This window comes from Chrysochloris asiatica, unplaced genomic scaffold (genome assembly GCF_000296735.1).
Source record: "Chrysochloris asiatica unplaced genomic scaffold, ChrAsi1.0 scaffold00409, whole genome shotgun sequence".
Lineage (NCBI taxonomy): Eukaryota > Metazoa > Chordata > Mammalia > Afrosoricida > Chrysochloridae > Chrysochloris > Chrysochloris asiatica.
The window spans coordinates 1,054,566-1,080,237 of NW_006408927.1; the positions used below are offsets into that span (position 1 = coordinate 1,054,566).

The 25,672-nt window shown below is 58.0% G+C and overlaps 2 protein-coding genes across 2 annotated transcripts in view; one reads left to right on the forward strand and one right to left on the reverse strand.

Annotated features, from left to right (window-relative positions):
• The first annotated feature begins 3,750 nt into the window (after nt 1–3,750).
• GPX4 (glutathione peroxidase 4) lies at nt 3,751–5,752 on the forward strand. Its single transcript, XM_006878365.1, is given in 7 exon segments — nt 3,751–3,834; nt 4,697–4,791; nt 4,889–5,033; nt 5,204–5,355; nt 5,444–5,468; nt 5,584–5,643; nt 5,720–5,752. Coding segments are annotated over 7 exon segments (594 nt in total).
• Nucleotides 5,753–7,257: 1,505 nt separating this feature from the next.
• SBNO2 (strawberry notch homolog 2 (Drosophila)) overlaps nt 7,258–25,672 on the reverse strand; it is a 39,669-nt gene continuing 21,254 nt past the window's right edge. The window contains exons 4-31 of the mRNA XM_006876713.1: nt 20,776–20,937; nt 17,952–18,035; nt 17,740–17,836; nt 17,407–17,567; nt 17,185–17,318; nt 17,014–17,104; nt 16,570–16,713; nt 14,720–14,837; nt 14,362–14,467; nt 13,990–14,143; nt 13,087–13,263; nt 12,870–12,967; nt 12,494–12,576; nt 11,474–11,665; nt 11,136–11,305; nt 10,775–10,906; nt 10,235–10,370; nt 10,023–10,135; nt 9,822–9,893; nt 9,612–9,720; nt 9,137–9,211; nt 8,873–9,016; nt 8,694–8,788; nt 8,521–8,613; nt 8,303–8,434; nt 8,147–8,223; nt 7,844–8,034; nt 7,258–7,748 (exon numbers count right to left, since the gene is read on the reverse strand). Of these exons, the coding sequence (XP_006876775.1) occupies nt 7,258–7,748; nt 7,844–8,034; nt 8,147–8,223; nt 8,303–8,434; nt 8,521–8,613; nt 8,694–8,788; nt 8,873–9,016; nt 9,137–9,211; nt 9,612–9,720; nt 9,822–9,893; nt 10,023–10,135; nt 10,235–10,370; nt 10,775–10,906; nt 11,136–11,305; nt 11,474–11,665; nt 12,494–12,576; nt 12,870–12,967; nt 13,087–13,263; nt 13,990–14,143; nt 14,362–14,467; nt 14,720–14,837; nt 16,570–16,713; nt 17,014–17,104; nt 17,185–17,318; nt 17,407–17,567; nt 17,740–17,836; nt 17,952–18,035; nt 20,776–20,937 (3,831 nt within the window). The remainder of the gene's footprint in view (nt 7,749–7,843; nt 8,035–8,146; nt 8,224–8,302; nt 8,435–8,520; nt 8,614–8,693; nt 8,789–8,872; nt 9,017–9,136; nt 9,212–9,611; nt 9,721–9,821; nt 9,894–10,022; nt 10,136–10,234; nt 10,371–10,774; nt 10,907–11,135; nt 11,306–11,473; nt 11,666–12,493; nt 12,577–12,869; nt 12,968–13,086; nt 13,264–13,989; nt 14,144–14,361; nt 14,468–14,719; nt 14,838–16,569; nt 16,714–17,013; nt 17,105–17,184; nt 17,319–17,406; nt 17,568–17,739; nt 17,837–17,951; nt 18,036–20,775; nt 20,938–25,672) is intronic.

Here is a 25,672-nt window from a genome sequence, read left to right on the forward strand (position 1 = left end):
TTTTAAAGTGTTGAAGAGCAAAGATGTCAGCTTGAGGACTAAGGTGCACCTGACCCAAGCCATGGTATTTTCAATAACCTCATATGCACGCGAAAGTTTGGCAATAAATTAGGATCAGCGCTGGACTGCGAACCCCAATGTCAGCCGTTCAAACCCACCAGCTCCTCCTCGTAAACCCTACACAGAGTCTCTAGGAGTCTTAACAACAACATAGAATTCAGTTATGGTGTTGGAGAAGAATGTTAAAAGTGCCATGGACTGCCAAAAGAACAAACAAATCTATGTTGGAAGAAGTACAGCCAGAGTGCTCCTTAGAAGCCAGGATGGCCAGACTTCATGTCTCATATTTTGGACATGTTATCCGAAGGGACCAGTCAGTCCCTGGAGAGGGACATCATACTTGGGAAAGTGGAGAGACAACAAAAAAAGAGGGAGACCCCCCCCCCAGATGGATTAACACAGTGACAGCTACATACAGTGGGCTCAAACACAGCAGCAATTGCAAAGATGGTGCAAGACTTGGTCCTGTTTTGGTCTATTGTGTCTTGGGTTACTATGAGTCAGAACTGACTCCATGCTCCTTAACAACAGCAACCCCACAAGGGTACCATGTGTCTTCTTTACATTTTAAACAAGTTATCCAGTCCTCTTTGAGGGCCACAAACACCTCACACCTGGAGTCTTGGTGTGTAGGATAAGCACTAGACCACAAGGTTGGTTTGAACTGCAGGTTCGGCAGTTCGAACCCACAAGCAGCTCCTCGTAAACCTTATACAAGGTTGACACGAGTCAGAACTGGCTTGACAGCACTGAACAACAATGCAGTCTTTGGTGGCGGTACAAACTATGGTTAGAGAGCCATTTCAGCAGTTCACTGAACACTCACGTAACCCAGCAATTCCATTCCTTGGCATCTACACAACAGAAATGACTGAAAGAGAACATCTACAGACAATCATGTTACCCATGTTTACCACAGCAGTATTCGTGGTACCAGAAGACACAGACAACCTAAGTGCTCAACAGCAGATGAGCTGAGCGTGTGAACCAAATGTGGCCCATCCACACATGGGATAGCACTCAGCCAAAAGGGGACTGAAAAACGTAAAGGTAGATTTTTGTAACAAAAGGAGGGGAGTTGAGGCCCCTTGCACCATCAAGGGAAAAGAGCAGAGTGCAGGACCCTACCCAGAGAAGCAATGATGCCAATGGTGAAGGCAGAGACGACGTGGAGAGATGAAGTGGCTGGGGACTGTAGACCCAGGGAGGGAGAGGGACTGTGTGCTGACGGCTGGGGGGGGGTAGGGGGAGAGACAGGCTTGTGGGGTATACCCTTTGGTTGTTTGCTGATGTCTGTAGGGGATGGTAATCATTGCAATGAAACGAAATAGGATAGGATGAATGTAAAGCTGGTGTTCTCCCATGTAAACTATCACAGAATTCACAATAAAAACGTTAAAAAAAAAAAAGTGGCCCTAAGTACTGATGGGCTGTAACAAGGAAGAACCTAGACAAATGTAGAGACAGAGAGTGGATTGTTCCTGGTGTACCATGCAGGATAAGCACTGGATCCCAAGGGTGTTTTGAACCACAAGGTCAGCAGTTCAAACTCACCGGCCGACCCTTGGAAACCCTATACAGGATTGCTGAGTCAGAACCGACCCTGTGGCTCTTAACAACAACCACAAAGAGCTGGGGAATGACTGTTCATGGATATGGGGTTTCTTTTGGGGTGATGAGAATGTTCTGAAACTATCATGTGCAAGAACAGCATGAACTAGATCATGAGCTACAACTAGACAGTGAGGGGAGGTTGCACAGGTCTGCAGCTGTAATAAACTCCACTGAACGGTACATGATGAAATGGGTAAAATAGCGAATTTTATGGCAGGTGAGTGTTATGTCAATAAAACTTTTAATTAAAGACACGGTAGAATGGGACCAGACTCCCATCCTGGTCCGTACTGGACTAGTAGGAAGGGCCTCACCCCTGAGCTCCCTCCCTTACTGCAGAGTGAAGCCTTAACTCTGGACACTATCTTGGAGCCTTGAGGCTTCCCAGACTCCATTTCACCATCTGTAGATAGGAGTCACTTGGGCAAAGCTGTGACGCTCCACTTGCCCTTCCATCTCAGAGCCTGGAGCAGCCGAGGGAACCCTACCCAGAGCCCTCTCCAAGTCAGGAACATGGGGAGGGAGGCCACTACTCCCCCCTCCCCCCCACACACACATGAGGGTGGTGCCCCAACTCTGCTTTTCAGGGGATGCTGACAAACACTCCTGAAATAACTATTCCAGTGTTTATGCCAAACTTGCAAGATACAACTCCAGCAAAATTGGAAAAAGTTGAACCTCCCTTGGCGTGAACAGGGTCAGTGTGGTCACTTAGCCCAGTGCTGGCCCAGGGATGGAGGGGGCGGTGGGAGGAAAGGGGGGAGCTTCCTGAGAAATGAGACAATGAGGCCCTGGGCCAAACTGACTCCTAGAAGCCATCTTGGTACTAGCTCCGGCCAGTGTCCCTCCATCCATGTCCATCAAAGACCCCCTGCTTTGTCTTTTGGTAGGTCTGGGGACAGGGTGAGACCCACAGTACCATAAATGAACCCGCATAAATGTCCATAGCTGGGGGTTCAGAATGGGGTGAGAGGTAAGCGCAAGACAAAAAGCAGAAGCCAGCCACGGGGCAGTCCACAGTTCCCTTGGGTCCAAAGGGCAGCAGGCGAGGGGGCAGGGGAGTAGTGGAATGTTAATGACTCAGAACCCAAGAAGGAGGCGGCCCTGAGGCCCTGAGGTTGCTGAGACAAGAAGAGTCCAGCATTTTTGTAAATACCTACAGATTGCGAGGGAGTCCTGGTGTGTAACTAAGATAACAAAAAACACTGGACAGCAAGGTTCGCGGTTCAAGCCCACCAGCTGCTCCTCAGAAACCCTATACAGGGTGGCACTTGAGGTTGAGAGAGGGTTAGAAGTTCAACCCTCTAGACTTCAGATTCCGTGAGTGCCTGTCTGTTCTCGGAGGAAGGAGTGGAACATGGGGGTCAAGAACGTTCCCAGCCAAACGTTTCCTAACTGTCCTCACGCTCCACGTGCACCTACGATACAAACTGAAATGCAAAAAACCCATTCCTTGGCCCCTATACAATGGGGCCGGTGTGCTGAGCCCCCGTAGATGGGACCAGGATCTTGGGGGCCCTATAGAAGGGGCCAGGGTCTTGAGGAGCCCAGAATCTCGCAGCAAACCCGTCACTCCGAGTGTGGGGGAAACGCTGGCCACCTGCCTGAGCCTGCACAGGAGTTAGACCCAACTCAGCTTGATTTTGAACCAACTGGATGGCACTTAACAGTAACTTGATTTTATGAGTTAAAACCACAACAGTCTCTAAAGAGGGGACGATTCTCTCTCATACACGAGTTTCCAGCTGTAAGCCATTCCGCCAGCGTTGCTGGCAATAACCCGGCTAACTGTCTGCAATCCTCCGAAGCGCGGTCTGCGTGGACGCGGCCACTTGCCCCAGACGAGCATGCGCAGTCACCGATCCCAACAAAAGTTCAGGCACGGCCTCCCCTCATCCCTCACTCCGACCTCCTATTGGTCGACAAAGCCACGTGTCCTCGGTGCTGATGGGACTGACCAATGAACTGAGTGTAGGCGTGGCCAGGGGCGGGGAGGTGCGGCGGGGCGCGGCGCATCCATTGGCCGGCGGGATAAGGGGAGGAGCTGCTGCTCCTAAGCCCCCCGCTGTCGCTGCGATGAGCTTCAGCCGTCTCTGCCGCCTGCTGAAGCCGGCGCTGCTGTGTGGATCTATAGCCGTGCCAGGCTTAGCCAGCACCATGGTAAACGGCGGTTAGGTTGGGCCGTTGGGCCGGCGCGCGGGCCGGGGTGGGGGCCCGGCTTTCTAGCCACTGGGGCGCGTCGGGTTCTGACCCCTGGCCTGAGAGGGCGGCCCCTTTGGTCACCTTCTCTTGGCACACCGCGCTAGTGAGGCTGTGGCGGGGCGGGTGTCCTGCCGCTGGGGAAGGGGCGTCGGTTTCTGTCCTCAAGTCACCTTTCTTGTACCCACCCGGCCGGGTCCGATAGCTGGGCGGAAGCGGGAGGACAGTTAGGGGTTGCGTATCTGTTTCCAGGGCCGGAGGGACGACGAGGGCTCGGGCTCAGGCGCGAGGGTGGGGAACGCGAGTCATGCGACCGCTGCGCGCCCCTCCCCCGCCGGCCCACCCCCAGGCCCCGGAGCGGTGGCGTCACAGTCCGGGCGTCCTGACTACTGGCCCTTTGTCCCACGTCGTAGCGCTCGCAGGGCACTGGCGCGGCCTGACATCAGCCGACATGGGCCGCCCACAAGCCGCCTCCCCGAGGCGCCAGTGCAAAGGCCGGGGCCGGGGCCGGGGCGGGCGGCGGCGTGGAACCGCGACCAGGCGAAAGGCCCATGCGGGCAGGAGACGGAGGGCGCGCCCTCGGCGGAAGGTGGCGGGCTGCGCAGGGCGGGTCAGCCCACTACCCCCGTGGGGTCTTGAGTTCTCAGGGGGCCCCCAGCGTCTGCGGGCAGGGGGCATGCGTACCATGAAGGGAAGCCTGCCGCCTTCTTTTTCTTGCCCCGGGGCCCAGGTTTCCTAGGGCACGGATCCCAGGCGGGGCCCCCTCTGTTGCCGTCGCCGTCATCCCCCCATCGCCGGTTGTTTAGCTCCACTTGTCTTGCAGTGTGCGTCCCGCGATGACTGGCGTTGCGCCCGTTCCATGCATGAATTCTCGGCCAAGGACATCGACGGGCGCATGGTGAGCCTGGACAAGTACCGGTGTGTATCCGCCTCTGGGAGGGAGTCCGGGAGGCGGGCCAGGCGCACGGTGGGATGGGCAGGTGGCCTGACCATGGTTCTGTGACCTCTCCTGCAGGGGCTTCGTGTGCATCGTTACCAACGTGGCCTCGCAATGAGGCAAAACAGACGTAAACTATACTCAGCTAGTCGACCTGCACGCCCGATATGCTGAGTGCGGTTTACGCATCCTGGCTTTCCCCTGCAACCAGTTTGGGAAGCAGGTGGGTAGCTCCAGGCCCTCTGCCAACTGGAGTCTGGGGGCGGGGCCTGAGGGCCTGCCAAGAGGATCTGGGGGGTGGGACTTAAAGTAGGGCCAGGCAGAGGGACCAGGTCCAGAGAGCCCTTTCAGGCCCGCTCCCTCCCATTAACTGTCAGTGCCCGGTCACCACAGGAACCTGGGAGCAATGCCGAGATTAAAGAGTTCGCTGCCGGCTATAACGTCAAATTCGATATGTATAGCAAGGTCTGTGTGAATGGTGACGACGCCCACCCGCTGTGGAAGTGGATGAAAGTCCAGCCTAAGGGGCGGGGCATCTTGGGGAAGTGAGTGTCCCGGGGCCATGGGCCGGGCTGTGGACGTGGACGGGGCTGCGGGAAGGGCGTTCTCTCTGACCCTGTTCTTTTCTTGTAGTGCCATCAAATGGAATTTCACCAAGGTAAGGGGGTGTGGCATGGGGTGGGGGTTTCCTCACTTCTCCTGACCTGTGTTCCCGTCCTCGCTGGACCCTCGCTGGACCTCACGTGCTAGCCCTGACTCTGTCCATCCCACAGTTCCTCATCGACAAGAACGGCTGTGTGGTGAAGCGGTACGGTCCCATGGAGGAACCCCTGGTAAGTGCTGCGCTGAAGACTCAGGATACGGGTGGTGGGGAAAGGAAGACCTTGACCTTCGTTTCCCCCACTGCAGGTGATCGAGAAGGACCTGCCCAGCTACCTCTAGTCCCACGAGCGTGTCCCCCGCCCCCTGCCCACACTGCCCTGTGTCCCTGGAGCCTTCCATCCGGCACCCATGACGGTCTGCCTGCAAACCAGCCCGCTGGTGGGGCCGACCCGAGAACCCGGCGTGCATCTCTGCCGGAGGAAGGTCCTGAGGCCCACGGTGGGGCGTCCCCCCTTTTTTGCCTTGTGGGAATAAAAAAACGTTCCAATCGGTTGGCTGGCCCCTTACTCCTTTGAGAGCTGATGGCTCCCTCTGTCCCTTCAGGGAATAGAGCTGGGTCATGGGCTCCACCCCTTTGTCTCTAAGCCCAGAGTCCTGAATGCTGGACCTGGCCCAGCAGGTCCTGCAGAGTTAATCCCTGTAAATTCCTACAAATGCCTGACCTAGAGGCAAATCTGTGTTGAAGCAACAGTCACCAAGTCAGGATTTGCTCTGGGCTAGGCTGAGACAGGACACCTGGGGTGGGGGCTGCGCCACAGGGGAGGGGCCAGCAGTTGAGGGGGACCCTGCTGCAAAGGGTTGATTAGCCTTAGCTGACCTGCTCCCCTCCCACCTGAGCCCACCCCCTCAGGAACATCCCTGGCTCAGTACAGCTGGGCAGTTGGCTAGAGGCTTCTGGGGAAGAGGAGAGCCCTGTGCCCCAGGGAATGGGTGCCACCCTAGGCAAAGGACCCCTGGGACTCACTATCCCGCCCTGTGTGAGTGAGCCTGGGCAGTCAGACCCTTCTTAGTTCTTGCTCTCCCTCCCGCCCGCCCGCCCCCATCTTAGCCCAGCTAGAAGACCGAAAGGCATATGCCTGAGGAGCAGACAGTGTGGGAAGTGGTCAAAAGTAGTAGGCACATATATTTAAAAATCTCTTTACATATATACATAGGAATTCATTATAAATACACTATACTAGAAAGGCCCCCACCCCAGGGCCTAGAGGAGGCTGCCGCGCAATAACTTAGGGAGCACGAGGTGCTGGGCAGGTGGCGGGGCATTGCATATATTAATGGGGGCATGCCCCCGAGAGGGGGAGGGGAGGCGACCCTGAGCACCTGGGGTTTCCTGAGTCTCCAGCTCTTGGAACCACCCAGTTTCACGGATTTCAGGGGTTCGTTTGACCACAGATATGGCCTTGTACAGTGGGTAGGATAGAGCTGGGCGCCCCTTGGCCCAGGGCACCTGCCTGAGGGGTGGGGGAATAGGAGTAGAGAGGCACACAAAAGGTCCTGGACCCCCACCCCCAGGGCCTGCCTCGGAGCTCCCTATACTCCCATCCTGAGCAGGGGGGCTGCATGGGGCCCAGACGACCCCCCCAGAATGGACCAACCTCTGGGGGTTGCTGCCCAGGCACCGGTAGGTCCCGATCAGCCAGGCCCTTGGAGGGTTGGCTCGGGGAAGGCACTGTGAGGCCCGGTGGGCTAGGCGCGGCCACCCCTCCTTCAGTCCTGCTTGGAAACTTGTCGGCATACACTAGGACCTCATTACACAAACTTCCGGTGGGCTGGTGTGCTCGGGCCTAGGAACTGGAGAAGGGCGGTCCAAATTGGATGACGCTCTGCCGCTCAGGGCCTCCGCCGCTGCCCCCGCCCCCCATAGCTGCGCCCACTCCCGGTGGGCCTGGGGGCTCTGCAGACTGCACGGTTTGCAGCGAGCGCAGCATGTCTTCCAGCACCTCCTTGAAGTTAATGTCGCAACCGCCCCGGTGCAGCATGTCAATGGGATCAGGAAGTGACGCCGGCTCTGATGCGCCCAACAGCAGGCTGGGGCCGGCGGGTAGGGGCAGCTCTGCGGGCAGCGGCGGGAAGGCGAAGTGTGAGGCCTGTGGGAAAGGCACAGCAGGCGGGCTATAGGTCAGGTCCAGCACCTCGCCGGGGCCGCAGGGCAGCTCAAGTGGGCCGGACGGCGGAGGCGCGGGGAGGGACAAGTTGCGCTTGCGCTTCACGTCGGAGTCCATGAGCTGCAGTTCTTGTAGCACGCGGCGCACGCAGACCTCGGGAACTTTGATTCCTGCCGGGTGGAGAGTGGGCGTCAGGACTGTGGTGGACCCGGCCCGGCCCCGCGCTCAAGCCCCCACCCTTGCGGCCCCCACCGGCTCGGCTCACCGACTTGCTTCTTCTGGTCCTTGGTCTTGAGGCGCACGATCTGCAGGTAGCTGCTGCTGGTGATCTCCGCCATGACGGCGGCGATGCGGCCCCACACGCGGAGCAGCGCCCCGCACAGCATGTAGTGATGGCGCAGGCGTAGACCCTGCACGCAGTCCTTACCCTCCTGAACCAATCGGCAATGCTGGTTCCTGTGCCGAGGGGGTAAGGGTGCTGGGCTCAGCCATTCGTCCGGGGTCCCAGCAAGGACCCTCCTAGTTCCCGGCCCTCTCCTACCGCTCGGGCTCCGCCCCACCGCCTCACCAGGCCACGTGGCTGCAGTGCTTCAGTGAGAAGAGGTAATTGCTCTCCCAGTGCTCCTGGGCCTCCTCCGCGGTGACCTAGGGACACAGGCCTGTGAGCCACTGGACCGAGGGGGACTGGGGTCCTCGGGGACAGGAGGGTTGCGGGGGCCCTCACCCAGCGGAACTTGCGGCACAAGCTGTCTAGGGTCTCCAGCTGGCTCTGGCGGCCGATGTTGGGCTTGTAGACCGTGAAATGCTTGTTCCGGTTCTGTTCGGCCAGCAGACAGCTTGTCTTGTTACCTCTAACCTAGAGTGGAGGGGTTGCGCGTGAGGTGCGACAGAGGGAGCTGCCAGGGGCGCGGGTGGGGAGTCACGGCTGGGCCGGTGACCCACCTTGTAGGAGAGGTAGAAGCCATCATAGGCGCCTGTCAGTTCCAGCGACTTGGCGAATGCCTCCTCCCATCGTAGGCCGCGGTCCACGCTGATCTGCCATAGCACAGAGCCATTATGGGTGGGGGTGGGCACCCGACCTCAGCAGATGCAGGAATGGGGCAGGTCCTGCTTACCTTGTAGAAGACCACCTGCCCATCCTGAGGGTGTCCAGGCGTCAGGAACACCTGCTGGCTCTCCTCGTAGATCTCATCGATGCCTGGAGCCAAGTCTGGAGAGGAGAGCAGACATGGGATGAGGGTCCCCAGCATGAGATCCTTCCCTGGGACCTGCCCCCAGCACCTGGGACCCTCACCCAGGATGCCCATGTCGTATTTGCCCTCTCTCTTGTCCACTTCGATGAGGTGGTCGAAGGTGTCTGAGAAGTACTGGAAAAGCGCGTTCTGCTTGTAGACCTCCAGGCCCAGGATGCGGTTCAGGAACTTGGGGATGGAGCAGTCTGGGCAGGCAGGTGGGGGGGGGGGAGGGGAAATGGAGTGTCACCCCAGGCCTAGCGCCCTGCCCTGTACCCCATCCCACACAGGGGCCTCCGTGCCCAGTCCCCCTGGGGGGCACTCACCCTTCTCCACATCCAAACACCCAGATCTGGACTCGCGGCCGCTGATGCCCACTGAAAGCAGTCCCCGCTTCATGTCTGTGGGGGTAGGGGAGAGGTGCTCACGTTGATCCCACCACCTCTGCTTGGGAGGGACTGTCTCTTTATCTCTGACCTCCCTTGAGGGGATTGGGACCACCCATCACCCTGTTAGCATCAGGAGCCTACAGAGGGGCCTAGGGTGGGGGTGGGAGGTTCCCTGGCACTCCAACATGGGGGATGGAAGGAGGCACAACGGGAGACATGCCCATCTTTAGTTCTGTCCCCTTTATTTGGCCTGGAGACAGAGGGGCCTGCCCCGCAGCACCTCTGTCCAGAAGCCCGTCCCAGGGCCCACGTCCTTGAACGATAAATGTCCCCTTTGTGAGTGGGTCTAGGGTGTCTCTAGCATCCCAGCGCTCCCCTCCCCAAACAGCTGCTCAAGCACTTGGGCACTTACCTCGGAAAAAGGCCGAGTCCCCTCCAGGGTAGCTCTGGGGCAGGGGCACCTTGTTCTCTGTCTGGCTCAGGATGGTGGTGAGGACACAGTGCAGGGCCCGGGCACCGTACTGAGTAGAGAGGGGGGCCCAGGTCACGAGGGCCCTGGGGATCCCTTCCTTCCCAGCAACCCCAGCCCTGCCACTCGGGGTGGGAACCTGCCAGTCAGTACCTTGTTCTCGAAGTTGTATTTGCTCAGGTCCCGGGACTCAGTGGCCCGGCGGTCTCCATGGGTCAGAGCCCCCTATTAGGGAGATGTGAGTCTCTGTAAGAGCCCGCAGGCCCGCCTCTCTCCACCCTGTCCCACCCACCTCTTCAGGCCGCACCTCCTCCTCCCTCTGGGAGTCCTCTACACCACCCTGTGACTACTGACCAGGCTCTCGAGGCGCTTGGCCACAATGGAAGCGAACCTCCGTTCCCCGGCCAGCTCCGAGATGAGGAAGACGTACTCGGGCGCCGAGACCTGGTTGGACCGGTGGGTCCGGCCTGAGGGCAGAGAGAGGATTCTCAGGGTCCTGTCTCCCAGCAGGAGAAGCATGGGGGCGTTCAAGGGGTGGGACTAAGGAGGCAGATGGTGGGGCTCACCAAACTGCTGGATGGCACGGTCAGCGCTCCAGGGCAGCTCAAGGGTCATGTGGACCCGCCGCTTCTGGTTCTGCACCCGACGGTCAGCTTGGAGGGAGACACCTGAGCTTGAGGCCTCCGAAATGATAGCCACTAGCTGGGGGCCAAGACCAGGGGTGGTCAGCACAGGCCCCAGCAGAGAGCCTGGGGCAACCCCTTCCTAGCTCACGCCCCAGTCATCTGGAGCATTCACCCCTACCCTTCCCCAAAGGGAAGGGACCCTGCGTGCCTCCACCTCCGCATCTTTGTGCACAGTGGGAGTCCATGTGGGTTTAGAATGAAAAGGCCACTGCCCAGGACACAGCCAGGGATGTCTGGAAGCCTCACAGAGGTCAATCCTGGGAGGGGAGGGGCTTTTGTTTCTACGTCCCAAGCCAGGGTCTAAGAGGCGGCCATGAAATGCAACCAGTGTGCATCACACGTAGCTTCTGTGAGGCACCTAAGTCCCAAGGGGAGGGATGAGTCTCCCCTAGCCCCGCCCTGCCCCGCCTCGCTACCCACCTTCTCGCCACTCATAAAGCGCTCCTTCTCCCTGAGGTTCACGTGGTCAATGGATAGGCCCTGTTCCGCCCGTGACTCAAAAGCCACCGTCCCATCGGGCCTGGACACCACTCGGCCTTTCCTGCCCGTCATCTGTGGTCACAGCAGAGAGCAGGGTGACCTGTCAGTGGTCCATAAGGCCCTGAGAACCCCAGGCCCAGGCACTTCACCCAGGGGACCAGGAGAGGCAGGATGAGGGGCGCAGCTCCTGCCCACAGTGCGCATCAAAGCTGAAGGGCCTTGGAGATCGGGGAGACTGCTGGTGGTGGTGGGCGTTAGGGGCCATCGAGTCTGGGGGTTAGGACCAGCAGCCAGGCCTCACCTCAGCCACTCGCTCTGGGCCCCCAAGCTGGTCAATGAGTTCATCTAGGGTGTTGGCAGGCAGCTCCCGACCCAGGTCTCGAACCTTGGCCAGAAGGTCCTGCTTCAGCCTCTCCACCCGCTCCATCACCCCAGGGCCTTGTGGGTCCCGGTGCACAGAGCACAGGGGGCCTGGAAGGAAGAAAGGTGAGCAGTCAGGATCAGAGCGGGCTCAGGGCAGGCATGGAGTCAGAAACGTTCTCCCAGTTCTGGCCTGACATCCCTCCTCAGAGCCTCGCTCTCCCCCACCGCTAGCTTGGAGAAGGGCTGGTGTCTGCACTCTGACAGACTGGCTCTCACCTCGGTCATCGACAGGGAGACCGACAGCTTCCACGATGACCACGTCATCATCCACCAGGGACTCGGGGGAGGAGTTGAAGTCGCTGTCCAGGCCAGCATCTGACTCAGTGCTGCTATCGTCGCTGATTCGAATCACACCCGCGACCTCAAACACCAACCGGGATGCCTTAGTCCCTCGGCACTGTGGCCGCCCTATGGGGAGAAGGCTGTCATTGTAGGATGGCCAGCAGGCTCAGCACCAGCAGGAGACGGGAGAGGAGCTGACGTGGCGAGCCCAGGGCGAGAGGACGACTGGGAGACAAAGGCACTGGACACCCCTGCTCCAGCGAGGCCAGAGATCTCCACTCGCAGAAACGCCTGCTTGGCCACCCTCCCTGAAGTCCGATGGGGCAGTGCACGCAGGCTGCGGGGAGGTCGAACACCCAACAAGGCTGGGATCGGGGCCTGTTCTGACACCACCCCCCCCCTCCCTGCAGTCAGAAGGGCGAGGGGAGGCCACACACCTGGTCTCACACAGCTGTTCTGTCCTTTAGAGAGAGGCCCAAGTGCCCTTCTGCCTACAACAGCTCCGATGGCCAGGCTGGGTGAGCCTGGCTCTGCCCATAGCTGTCTGGCTCCTCTTTCTACCATGAGCCAGACAACATGTTTGCTGCTGACTTCCCATCTTGGGGAAACTTTGAGGTCTGGCCCCAATCCACAAAGCTAGCACGTTTCAAGCAGCATGGACCTGCTGCAAAGTCACCAGCGGGGCGTGAGGGTTGAGCTCAGCAGGTCTAATGTCCTGCCTGTCAAGGACCATGGTATGGGGGCGGTGCTGACGTTTGCTAACTTGGGGTCTTCTGGGTGGGGAGGAGCAGGCTGCCCAGTCATGCTGCTCATTTAAAGGGGCTGCATGGCCCTGTCCTAACGCTGCCTCCTCATGGGCTGGGTGAATCTTTAAGAAGAGGGAGCAGCTAGAAGAGGGGTGCAGGGGTGGCAAGGACTGGCGGCAGTGAGCTGGAGGCGGTGGGAGGTACTTACGTTTTCTCTTAGTGCCTGCGGCTCTGTCCCGCTTTCTTTTGGTGGAAGGGAAATGCTTCTGAATGAGCGACAGAAAGACACCTCTGAAAGGGAGAGTGGGGTCACGCGCAGCCCACGTGGGCAGGAGTCTGACTTCATGGGCTCTGAGGCCGAGGCTGCTATGTCACTGGGGGAAGAGCATCAAGGGGTCCCCAGAGATGGACACTGATGGCCAAGAGAAACGAGATGGGGCGATCTGAGCTGGGCGGGAGCTCCTACTCCTCCCCCACTAAAGAGTGACCCTAGTGAGGCTGCTCTAAGTCAGTCCACCGGCAGCGGCTGTGGCACCGACAGAGACCACCTGGGGAGGGGGTGCAGACGAGCCACGCTCACTCACTCGGCAGCTGAGACGAAGCAGTCCAGGTGCCCATCCTTCTCGCCCAGCACCTCGCGGGTGCGCGCCTCACCCGTGGACTGCAGCCCGATGACCACGCACTGCAACAGAGGGCCAGCCTGTCAGCCTCCAGGGAGCCAGCTTGGCCCCGGCCATCGCTCCCTACCGACTCGCTCCTCCCCACCCCTTGCCCAGGGCCCACAAAGCCCACTCTGTTCACCTTGTCCCGGGCCAGCTCCTCGCGGGCCAGCTCCACCAGGCGGCGAACCTTGGCAGCAATGCACAGATACTTGAAGAAGCGCTGGTGGGCTGACCAGAACTGGCCCCACAGGGATTTGCGTGACTCCAAGCCGATCCAGTCAGCTGCCTGCTGGAACACGCCCAGGGCTTCCGCCCACTGCAAGGACAGGTTGCTGAGTGCCACCAGCACTCCTGCCTCACTGGCCACCCCATCCCACTGGTCAGGGAAGGGACGTCTGGCCTGCTGATACTCTGATGTTAACTGCTGCCGGCTCAGGTGTGCACCGGGGGACCGCCAGCACCTCTCATTTCCCTCCTCTCTCCTCCCCAGGCAGTGTGGGCAGAGGACGTACGGAGGTCAGGTGTAGTCTCTTGGGGGGGGTCAGTGGATTCCACTAACCGCAGGGTCCTCACCCAAGATGATTCTGCTCTCAAGGGACACTGGGTGAAGTCTGGGGACACTTGTGGCTGTCACCACTGGGAGGGTACTATTGGCATGGAGTAGGTGGAGGCGAACGATGCTGTTCTACACCCCACAGTGTACAAACAAAGATCTGGCCCCAACATCAGCCACAAGGGACAGCCGGCTTTAGTCTAACTCAAATCACCCCAGAAATGAAGGTCCATTAAAAAGATCATGGAGAAATAGAATAGTGATAATGGTATCTTCCCACAGACTTTCTGATGTTCCCTCATATGGTGCACGTCTGCTCCTCCTGGGACGGGCTGTGAGGGTGAGCTGAGAGTGAACCAGAGAGCCAACCACAGCACCGTGGTCAGGAGAAGTGACGAGCTCTCAGTGAAGGCTGGGAGGCCGGCTGTGTCCCTCTGGTAACTGGACGGTTACAGCACTGGGTGGACTGGGTGCGGTGCGGACACTCACCAGCAAGGCGGCGCGGTTGTAGACATGTTCAAAGGCGGGGACCAGTGGGATCTCCTCAATGCGGAAGGTGACCCCTGAGAAGCTGAGCTGGCGCGCAATGTACATGCCGCTGACCTTCATGTCCATGGCCACGATCTCCATGGCGCCCACGCCCCTGAGGACAGCAGATAAACTCACACTGAGTGTCCCCCCGCCCCCCTATGGGCAGAGCTGACAGCAGGGCAGGATGGCGGGAGCAGGAAGATGGCGTGAGGGGAGGCTCTTTCTCACAGCAGAACTAGGCAGTGTGAGCAGAAAGCCAGGCAGGACCAAAACCACCAGGCCTCAGGCTGCGGCTCCACAGCCCCCATCACTGGTAGGACGCCTGCTCACCTCTTCTCAATGGCGTGCAAAAACTCCTCGAAGGTGCGGAAGGGCGTACCTTCACCCCAGATGCCCAGGCGGCTCATGTAGATCATGTTCCGTGGTTCAGAGGCACCTGGGCATTGGGGAGAGGGGGCATCAGGGTGGGGAGCCTCAACACTGCCTGAGAATACCCAAGTGAGGGCTACATACTGAGAGCTAAAGGTCTCAGCCAAGTCCCCACAGCCAGGGGGGTGCCAAGAGCTACTGTGCACAGGGAGCCCGAACCTTAGAGCCAGGGCTGTGGGGAGCAGATGCTGCACCGCTAATCGATGGCAGTACATGTGAGCGAGCACAGACATAGCTAGTCGATGGTGGCTTCCCTCACCTGTGGCGCTGGCATAGACAACTCTGGCCAGGGGCAGCTTGTTCTGCAGGTCCAGGACGGCTTTGCCCATCTTAGTGGAGCTGGCATTTTTGGCTTTGTGGCACTCATCAAATACGATCTGGTTGTGTACGGGGTTAAGGACTATCCCCTGGGGACACAGGCTCTCGAGACATCATGGGCCCTGGCCCCTCCCATCTCACTGGGGACTTGGCAACATCGCTCCTGGGAGGGGAGCTGGTGAAGGGATGGTGGCCTCAGGCTAGGCCAGGTCCAGGGGGGGCAGGAAACCTGGCCTACAACAGTATCACGCAGACCTTAAAGATGACCAGGGCACAGCGAACACAGAAAAACAGGGCCATTGGAGTGAGGCAGGTGGGAGCCACAGCCAAGTTCCCATGGTAACCGGATGCTACAGCTTGGCCAGCTGTTAGGTGGGGAAACAGGATGACTACCTGGGATTCTCACTTCTATCTGCATACACAGCCATCGCAACATTCAAACAATGGTATTGAAGACAAAGTGCAGGGGAAACAATAAAGCAGCTCCCATGACGCTGATTCCAACCTATGGTAACCCCACGTCCCCCTGCCAGCGGACACACCATGTGCTACGAAGCTGCCAGACTAAAAGAGATTAGGAAGAAAGGGCTGGCAACCAGCCCATGAAAACCCTGTGAGTTCACAACTGACCACGGGCTGGCAGGACACGGGCAGCAATTTGCTCCAACTGCACAAGCTCACTGCGAGTCGGGGGCCGACTCGACATCTTCCACAGGGTCCCCTTTATGTATCAGACCCCAAGGTGATGCTTCCTTACTGCTGCTGCTGTTCCGTGCCACCGAGTGGGTTCCCAGTCACAGTGATCCTGCACAGGGTTTCCAAGGAGCAGCTGGTGGGTTTGAACCACTGACCTTACAGTGAGCAGTCCAGTCACACCAGTACTCGATGTTTCTCTACAGGTGCCTGTTTAGAAGCACCTGGAAAGGGGGGCGGGGTGCTGCTCTCCTGTGGGGCTGCTCTGAGGAGGGAGGGAAAGGAACCAGTCAGCAACAACAGAGCAAAAAGTGCTGGAAACTAGACCCGCAGTTTGTAAGTTCGGGTCCAGTCCTGGACCAGCACACTAAGGGCCTCCCGCCCGTGAAGTCTCAAAGGGCACATGAGAGTCAGACACGGATACAGTGTGGGGTCTCGTGAGTGTGCACACCATCACCAAGAGATCTGGACGCTGTGAGAATACAACAATACAACAACATGTAAAGGCAGCACATGCTGTCAGGACGATGACATGACAGACACGCTCGACACAGGACTGTCACTCATGTCTAGTTCCTATAGACGACCTCTCTGAAGGGAGCAGAGCAAGGTGCGCTCGTAGGGAGAGCGGACTGAGGGGTGCAGCCAGTGTCACTGAACAGCTGTGCAGAAACAGGTACACGGGGACCCCAACGCTGGAAAATGGCTCGAACTTGGGATCATGGGCATGTCCACCCTTAATACGTTCTTGGACATAACACCGGGCCACCATTTTGCTGGTCAGAAAACAGTGTCGTTAACCCTTTTCAGAAGGAGGGGAGGGAGGTGCGAGGGCGGGATTGTGCTCCTCTCCCTGTGATGTCTGTGTCGGATGGACGAAAGGACCAACAAGGGGGACAAGGAAGAGGCCAGGCAGTCACGCTGGACCAGTGTGGGGCCTTGTGCTGCGGGCGGGACCAAGCGGTGCTGTCTGAGCTGAGTCTCGTGTGACAGGGGGAAGGAAACCCTCTTGACCTGCAGCCCCAAAGCGGCTCACCCTGAAGGGAGGAGGCCATGAGGAGTGGCCCCACCCGGAGGTATCACTGCACACAAGGATACAACGCCGTCAAAGGTGGCCCCACACCACTCGAGGATCTGCCGGATGCGTGTACGGTGCTGCCCGCCGGCCTGGCTCTCCCCAATAAGTGCTGAGTAGGTGGCGAAGAGGACGCCCTCTGAGGTAGTGTTGTCACCGTACTTGGTCTGGGGGGCGGGAGGGATTGGTCATGGACACTCCTGGGGGTGCCCCTGTGCCCCTCCAAGCCTCAGTTCCCACACTCAGTAAAGTGCTGGCTGGGTGCCCAGTCCCCACCCAGGACAGAAGGAGGAACTTGCCAGAAGCAGATGGACAGAAGTAGGGGGAAAGGGCTCCACACAACCAGGGACAAGCTGGGGGTGGAGGGCAGGCAGTGGAGGTGCCCGGGGCCCCTGCAGGCCTTCTGGGAGGCCCAGGGAAGGATGGGAAGACGGGAAGGGGAGGCAGGGAGGCCATGGCACCCCCACCTTGCTCAGTGCATGCACAGCGATGCCGGGGGCTTCGATGTCCCGAAGGTCACGCTCTGCATCGTACTTGAGATCGTTGGAGACGCTGAACCTGGGTGTGGGTCAGGGATCAGGTGGGAGTCCAGGTGGCCGCGGCCAGCGGGGGGCCCCTGAACATAGGGGGGTACTCACCACAAGGACTTCTTCCTACCCTTCAAATAGTTCTCAAAGATGATGCCAGCCACTGTCCGGCCCTTGCCCACACCGGCCCCGTCTCCAATGAGGAAGCCGGCTCGCTGCCCATTGGGTAGCAGGACTTCATGTTGCTGGGGGGACGGGGAGACAGTCATGGCCTGCAGGCTGACCAGGCTGGGTGCACGGGGTGTTGGGATGTGGGGAAGGGCAGGGACCCACCTGGCAGGCGTAGGTGATGGCCTCTAGCTGTAGGGCAGACAGGGCCCCGCTGTCCAGGGCCGAGGAGGGCAGGGTCAGCACGTAGGTGACGTCGGGTGGAGGCACGCTCGATAGGGTGCTGGTCTCCACCACACGGTCCGGGTGGTGCTTTCCGATCTTGGCTGTGGGGGGGACAAGGGGACACTCCTGGTCAGGGCTCAGTGAGGGCAGCACCTGGCCCTAAGGCTTCTGAAAGGGCCAGAGAGACGGGCACTCCGTTTCTGGCCTTTTGCGGGCAGCACACAAAACGCCCACTGGAATGCTGCCGCCCCCAGGCACCCCGCCGGCACTCACACTTGGAGGGCACGTAGTCAGCATAGGTCTCCGTGTGGCCCAGCTCCTCAGCCTCCTCCTCCTCAGCCTCATCCTCTTCCTCAGGCTGGCTCTGCGACTAACAAGATGGGGGGGGCAGCACCCCAGCCGGCTCAACTTTCAGATGGTGCAGGGGGACACTCCCCACCCCCCTAGATCCTGGGCAGGAGGGGCAGGCAGCATGAGGGGCTCACCTGGTAGCTGATGAGAAGTGGTGTAGCGGGGAGCGCGGGCACAGGGTCTTCAAGGCCGGGAAATGGCACACTGGGCAGGAAATGCTGGGGCTGGAGGGAACCAAGAAATCAGGGGAAGCCAGCCGGGCTCAGGCTGCGGCCTGCCCCTCACCCATGCCTGTTCCCACGCCTCAGCCGCATAGGCACATCCCCGTGAGGTGAGGCCACACTCTACCTCCCCTCCCCCAGTCCCAGACTACCTCAGAAAAGGGGCTTAGCTGCTAGTTCTGGTGCAAGGACAGGGACCCCCATGCCACCTGCAGAAGCAGGCAGAGCTGCTGTGTGCTCACGATGCCCACTGTGTGCTTCTGGGAGACCCAATATGTTCTCATGGGACACCCATTATGTTCTCATGGGACACCATGGGATACCCACTATGTTCACACGGGACACCCCCTGTGTTCACACGGGACACCCACTGTGTTTATATGAGACACCCACTGTGTTCACACGGGACACCCATTACGTTCACATGGGACACCCACTGCGTTCTCATGGGACACCGGGACACCCACTGCGTTCACATGGGACACCCACTGCGTTCACATGGGACACCCCGTGTTCACACGGGACACCCACTGCGTTCACACGGGACACCCACTGCGTTCACATGGGACACCCCGTGTTCACACGGGACATCCCCTGCGTTCACACGGGACACCCACTGTGTTCACATGGGACACCCACTGCGTTCTCACGGGACACCCACTGCCTGCTTCTAGGTTGCTCCACTGTGCCCTTGCTGGAGACCTCCCCTTAGGAGCATTTTGGGGACAGGGGACATAGGCCAACAGCAGCATCGTGACACCCAGGTGGCTGTGTGACCCACATGCCCTGATTTACAGCATCACTCAGGTGCAGAGACAGGACGGCTCTGCTGGCCCCGAAGGGCCATATGGACACCAGAGTCGGGATGTAGCCACGGGGATGTGTGTGAAGGTGCTGTCTGCCTCCGCTGTTACAGAGTCAAGAGCTGAGGATGCACTGTGGACAGTGGGTTCATTCTAGAACATTTTCACTCTTAAACAATTGCAAGAGAAAGTTCTAGATGTGACAATGGTGACGGGGCACAGCTTGGTAGATGTCATTCATGTCACAGAGCTCCCTCGGCTGTTAGCCTGATGGGATGGGGACAGGTGGCCAGCTCCGTCCCCCTTGGCAGCACCACTGAGGCTCTTCGGACGGCACTTTAAAAAGTTCAAATGGCAAGTTTCAGGTTATAGATACTTTACCACAGTGCAGGAAAGAAGTCACTGTTAAAAACCGTGAGCATGGAGAAAGGAAACACAAAGACATGGGGCCGTGACTACTGAGCCCCAGAGTCTTTACCAGGACCCCAGGCCGGAGGCCAAGGACGTTTCTAGCCCGTGACCCTGGGTCAGTGTGGGGCAAGTGGGCTCGAGACACAGGAAGACCAGAGGCCCAGGCCTGCGCTCAGCCTCCTCTCCTTTCTCAAGTGATAAAAACCACACACAGAGCAAACAGTGGCTGGTTCCCGGAAGGCTGAGTCATGGTTCCCATGGGCCACGGTCCTCGGGGACCAGTCAGGAGGTCTCTCTTCCGCCCACCTGGTCACTGCTGGGGGAGCCTGGGGGCGCCCCCCATGCGGCCAGGTCAACAGACACCCAGCAGCAACCTCTAGGGGAACCTGAGGATGGACACTCGGCAGGGGTCTTCAGCATGCCCCTGGTCCCGCCCATTCTTAGCCCCACCTCAGAGGCTGGTTGGGGCTGGGGGCAACTGGGCCTCACTGACAGGACACCCCCACTGGGAGCCCCCCGCCCCAAGTGTTCCAAAGAATGCTAGTCGGGCTCTCTAGCCGCTCTGAGGGCTCAGTTCCACCCATCTGGACCCTCTGCTCCCACCAGGCCAGGCCCATAGCCCACAACACCCATGGAACCCTGCGTGGCCTCGCAGCCCTCCTCCACTCCATCACCCCTGTCCTCCTAGGCCAAAGCTACCTCTGGACACTGCTGACATGGGTGGAGCCTTCTCTGGGGAGCTGTCATGGGCAGGGGGGTGTTGAGTAGCAGCCCCCACCCTGTGGGGACACCTACAAATGTCCCAAATCACCAGCAGGAGAGCCCCAGATACGAATCCTGGTTTAGGGATTCCACTGACCCCTATAATCATCTGACCTCCCGTCATCCTAGGACGCTGCCCACGGTGAAATCCACACAGAGTGGGGAGGAGAGAGGAAGAAAATCACAAGAGTGACAGGGGCTTTGGTCCCGTCAAGATCAGCTTTGAGTCGCTGTGAGTCGGAACCAACTCACGGCTAATGGGTTTGCTTTGGACTTTGGTTTGAAGGATCCGCCCGCTCTACACCGTCAGACCTTTGGGAGTGAGCAGGGATCCAATTCAATTTTCTTCCCCCAAATTCTCCATCTTAGCAACGTAGGCATTTGGGACTGCCTCATTCTCTGCAGGGGGACTGTCCTGTGTACTGTATGGTGACCCCCAGAAATGTCCCATCATTGTCCAGTGGGACTGGGAGTCAGGAGGGGCTATCCGCCTATCTCCCCTCGGGGCAAGGGACTTGCTCACAACTGCTTCAGAGCACCAAGCTGACAGGAAGTCATGGAGGGAAGGGCACCCACAGGGAGACAAAAGCAGCTGCAAAGACCCTGGGGAGGACGCCCCGTGCTGAGGTAGGCTGAGGCACTGGTACCATTGCAGTCCGGACCCTTGTTTTCTGGGCTGTGCAGGAATCTGACTTAGCCTCAGCTGAGCAGTACCCTGTATATGGGTGGGGCAGCTGGGGACCAGGGGCTGGGCCACTGACCTTGTCTTGGGCAGATGAGGCGGTGCTCACGTCCCAGATGGTGGGCACCTGACTGAGACTGTCAACGGGTGGGAAATCAGCCGTGTCTGCGATGTCCGACAGGGAGTCCATGGACGAGGATAAGATGGAGGCATTGGAGATGTCATTGAGGCACGAGGAGTCCTGGAAGACGGCTGGGTGACTGGCGTGCACGGTCACTGTGCTGTGACCCCAAACAGAGACTTCCGCTTTCATAGACACTCTGTCACTGCATTTTCCTTGGTTACCAGCTTACTAGGGGTCACACAGTGGACACTGTCCAGGGACTAACTGGACAGCTACAGTTTTGAGTTTACCCAGAGGCACCTCAGAGCAAACAGCAACCACGGACAGATCCACTCTGACACACGGGAGTGCAGGTTAGCAGAGTCCACTCCGTGGTCATGTGGGAAAAGAATTCATGGTTGGCAAGACAGCAGCCCCCAAGATGTCCACACCTTGATCCCCAGGACCTGGGACCACGGCATTTCGCACAGTTAAAGAACCCCGCAGACGGATGATGGGCAGAGTCTGGAGGTGGGAGATGATCCCACATCACAGGGTCCTTAGCTCAGGACGGTGGGAGGGCAGAGTCAGAGCAGGAGACGTGAGGGGGGAGAGACAGAGGGCGCCACCGAAGGTGCAGGAAGGGGCGCGGGCAAGGGCTGCAGGTGCTTCTCCCTGGAGCCTCAGGAAGGAATGAACTCACACCCTGACTTCAGTCCCATGTGCCCTATTTTTGGACTTCTCGCCTCCAGAACCCGCCTGGTTTTAACCACTCAGCTGCTGGTGACTGCCAAGACAACCACAGGTGAGTCAGACACCAGGGGCAGGGTGTGTGGGCACCTCACTAGCACTACAGAGGAAGTGGGCCTGGGGCCTGGGCGACCTCGGGTATGGGGGTCAGTAGGGTGAGTCCAGAGAGACGGAGGTGCTGACAACAGGGACACTAACTAAGGTGCGCTCTCAATGGGTGGGTTCCAGCTCAGAGCTGTCAACAAGAGGAAAAGAAAGAGGAAGGTCTGGAGGCTCCGTGCTGGCAGACAGCTGTGAGTGGAAGTACACGGGACAGACACATAGGGCCACCTGAAAAGGTGACCTTGTGCAGAAATCACCCATCAAGTCGAGACTTAAGAAACTATCCAGATATAGACGGGTCTCTTGTGATACAACAGTGAATAACTGTTATCAGGACTGACTCTGAGGGTTGGAATTGTAAAGGTAGATGTTTTATGGCAAAAGGAGGGGAGTGATTGACTTGGCAGATTAGGAGCCAAGGTCCCTGGGACCATGAAGGGAGAAGAGTGGAGAGCGGGACCCTACCCAGAGAAGCAGTGACGCCTGAGATGGAGGCAGAGATGATGACATGGAGCGATGGAGCAGCTGGAGACTTTAGACCCAGAGAGGGAGAGGGCTGTGTGCTGATGACTGAGGGGCAGGCTTGCAGGGTATACCCTTTGGTTGGTTGATGATGCATGGAGGGGATTGTAACCATGGCAATGAAACGATAGGATGAGTGTAAAACTAATGTTCTCCCATGTAAACTATCACATAATTCACAATAAAACATTAAAAAATAAACTATCCAACAACTTAGCAAGACGATGAAAAGATGTTAGATGCCACCAGCCCCTCCAAACCCAAACCACTGCCACCAAGTGGCTTCTGACTCACAGCGAGGCCGTAAATCTTTACGAGAGCAGACTGCCAAATCTTTCTCCCACAGAGCGGCCAGTGTGTGGACGGCGACCTTTCAGTTACCAGCCAAGTGCTTAGCCACTGTGCTACCAGGCCTTTCATTAGCCACTGGTGCTGTCGAGTCGGTTCCAACTCCCAGTGACACCAGAAGGAAACCGTGCCTGGTTGTGCACCCTCCTCACAACTGTCGTTACAGCTGAGCCCACTGCTGCTGCCACTGTGCCAGTCCATCTGGTTGGGGGGGTGGTCTTCCCTTTTTTTCAGTGACCCTCCATTGTACCAAATACGATGTCCTTCTCCAGGGACTGACCCCTCCTGAGAATATGTCCGAAGTATGAGAGTCTATGTTTGCCCAGTCAGAATATGAGAATCAAAACCACACTGAGATACCAACTCATGCACATTAAAAAGGCAATGTTCAAAAAACAAAACAAAACCAAAACTAGGTGTTGGCGAGGCTGTGGAGAAACAGGAAGTCTCGTTCATTGCTGGTGGAAGCGTAAAACAGCGCAGCTGATGTGGAAAACAGCTTAACAGATCTATCAAAAGCTGGACATAGAAAGAGTGCAAACCCAGCAATCCCAGTCCAAGGTGTAGCCCCAGTGACGTGATGACAAACATAAGTCCCAAGAGCCAAGAGGTGACACAAGCGGAGACAAACATGCCTACAGGAAGCATGAGACCTGGACAGCTAGATGGTGCCTCGCTGTCACCACTGACAGTGTGGACTGGGGACTCGGATACAGTGGGAGGACAATGGACAGAGCTCAAATTCTGATGTTTAAACGCCAAATGGACACTAGAATCGGGCTGCGAACAGCAAGGTCAGCAGTTCGAAACTACCAGCTGTTCCATGGGAGAAAGATGGGGCTTTCTGCTCCCGTAAAGACTTACAGCTTTGGAAACCCCATGCAGGGTCGCTATGAGTCGGAACCGATTCCACGGCATATAACAACAACAAGAGACCAGAAGACACCAGGATTATCACCCTGACACACTCTATAACCTCAGGACCGAGTCTCTCCTCTGAGACCACCTCTCAGTGAACATACCCTAGAAGATCGGGAGCGTGGTGGCACCACAGGATAAGCACCGGACAGTGAACCATATGGTCAGTGGATCGAGTCCACCAGCCATTCCTATGGAGAAAGATGAGGCTTTCTGCTCCTGTAAAGATTTACAGCCTCTGAAATCCTGTACCAACAAGATGGAACTTAACAACAAGCTAGAAGGCTGGCGTTCTACTTAAGAACTATCAATCTGAAATGACTCGACAGCACAGACAAGAAAACAAGGGGGCAGGGAGACTAGATCACTGGAAATGGAACAACCAGAATGCAAGTAAGAGAAATGTGATCAATGTAACTAAAGTCACCTGACAATTTGTGAGAAACCTAGCCTGCTGTGTAAACTTTCACCACTCAATAAAACAGTATTCTAAAAAACAAACTCAGATGTAGTTCTAAACACACAATAGAAGACTACTCAGCCACAAAGAAACGAAGTTCTCATGCACATCCTGGACCCTGGATGAACTGTGAAAAGATCTTAGTGAAATAAGTCAGATACAAAAGGACAACGAGTGTATGATCTCACTTATAGGAAATTAAGAAAACACATAAAAACGGAGGATTAGTAGTAGTTACCGGGAATGGGAGGAAAGGGGGGAGTATTTGCTTTGGGGACACTGAGTTCATGTTCATGGGGGGGGGGGCAGCTGATTCGGAAAGGGAGAGTGAGAAAGAATGCACAACTTGAAGAAGACAACAACTGTCACTGGCTAGGCTTTGTTGTGGGTATTTCCACCACCTTTCAAAAGCAAAGGAAAAGCAGCAACCGACAGACACTCAGGAGTCACTGGGGAATTGGCTAGGATTCCAAGACTGGGTGGGTCAGGTGTGAGTCTGCATACCTCCAACAGCCCAAGGTGGGTGCAGACTCAGATGCCAGGGTCACCACTGAGGCCGAGCTTTTACCTAGGAGCCACAGGGGAGCCGGAGTACACGGGCCAGCGTGGAGCAGACCCGAGTTCTAACAACCATACCTATGCTCGCGGGAGCCAGACTGGGAGGCAGACCTGCGTCCCTACTGAGACAAGAGAAGCAGACCCTAACCCACCTGACCTGTATTTGGGGAGCAGAAAGGGCCTTTCCTAAGGTGGGGGGGGAACAACTGCAGCGCCAGGACCTAAAGTCTGGGCAAGTCCACAGGGGCCCACTGCGGGTTGTGTGCAGGGGACTGGGGTGGTAGGGGTGTGTGCACGGTTGAGGGGGTTGTGGAATAGCAGCCCCCCCCGACCCTGAAGTCAGCTTTGCTGTCATTTTCCACATTCTTCCCCTAGGGCAACAGATGAGAATGCCACCCCAGCCACCCGCCCCCCACCCTGTGTGTGCACCTGGGAGTGGTCCCATGAAGAGAACCCTGTTTTCAGAAGTAAAGATGAGGGGCAAGAGGCCAGAACCTGTTGAGGGGGCTCACACAAGCCCTCACTACCAAAGTGGTTGGGTGAAAGTCAGGGGAGAGGTAGGCCAGTGGGGCAGCTGGGGATCCTTGGCAGCACACGTCAACCAGGGGCGCAGGCTCACTGTCCACCCTGATATGACAGGGCAGGACGAGCACCTCACACTGAAGCCGCCTTCCAAAAGCCTGTCCAACCATGAGGCCCCACACAGTCCACAAGGGAGGGGCCGCCTATAAAACTCGTGAGCAGCACCCCACAAATCCTGACTGGGGAGGGGACTGAAGCCACCTGAATGACCACCGCCATCAGGGAACGCCAATGTGGTGTAACAACACAGCAATGTCACCGGACACTACGAACTCAACTTTTCTGTGACTCTGAAATAGTCTATTGAAACTGAGGACGCTCCATGCCCCTCCCAGATATTCCGATGCCCACCCAGGGTAGGGTAGCCACCAGGACAATAGGATGGGGCCTCGCGAAGTGGGGGGTCATGGGGGCGGGATTCCACCATCCAGACCGCTCACACAGGGGGGCATTCAGGAGGGCCCCTCTCCTTCCACTCCAAAACTCTCAGCAGCCCCCACCTACACCAGCCCCAGAACTGGACCCAAAACGAGCTCTGGCCCCTCCCAGGGGCGGGGACTACAGATCAGACAGGCTCCGCCTACACACCAGGGACGAGTACAAACTGCCCCGCGCCCCTCCCCTCCCTCCTTA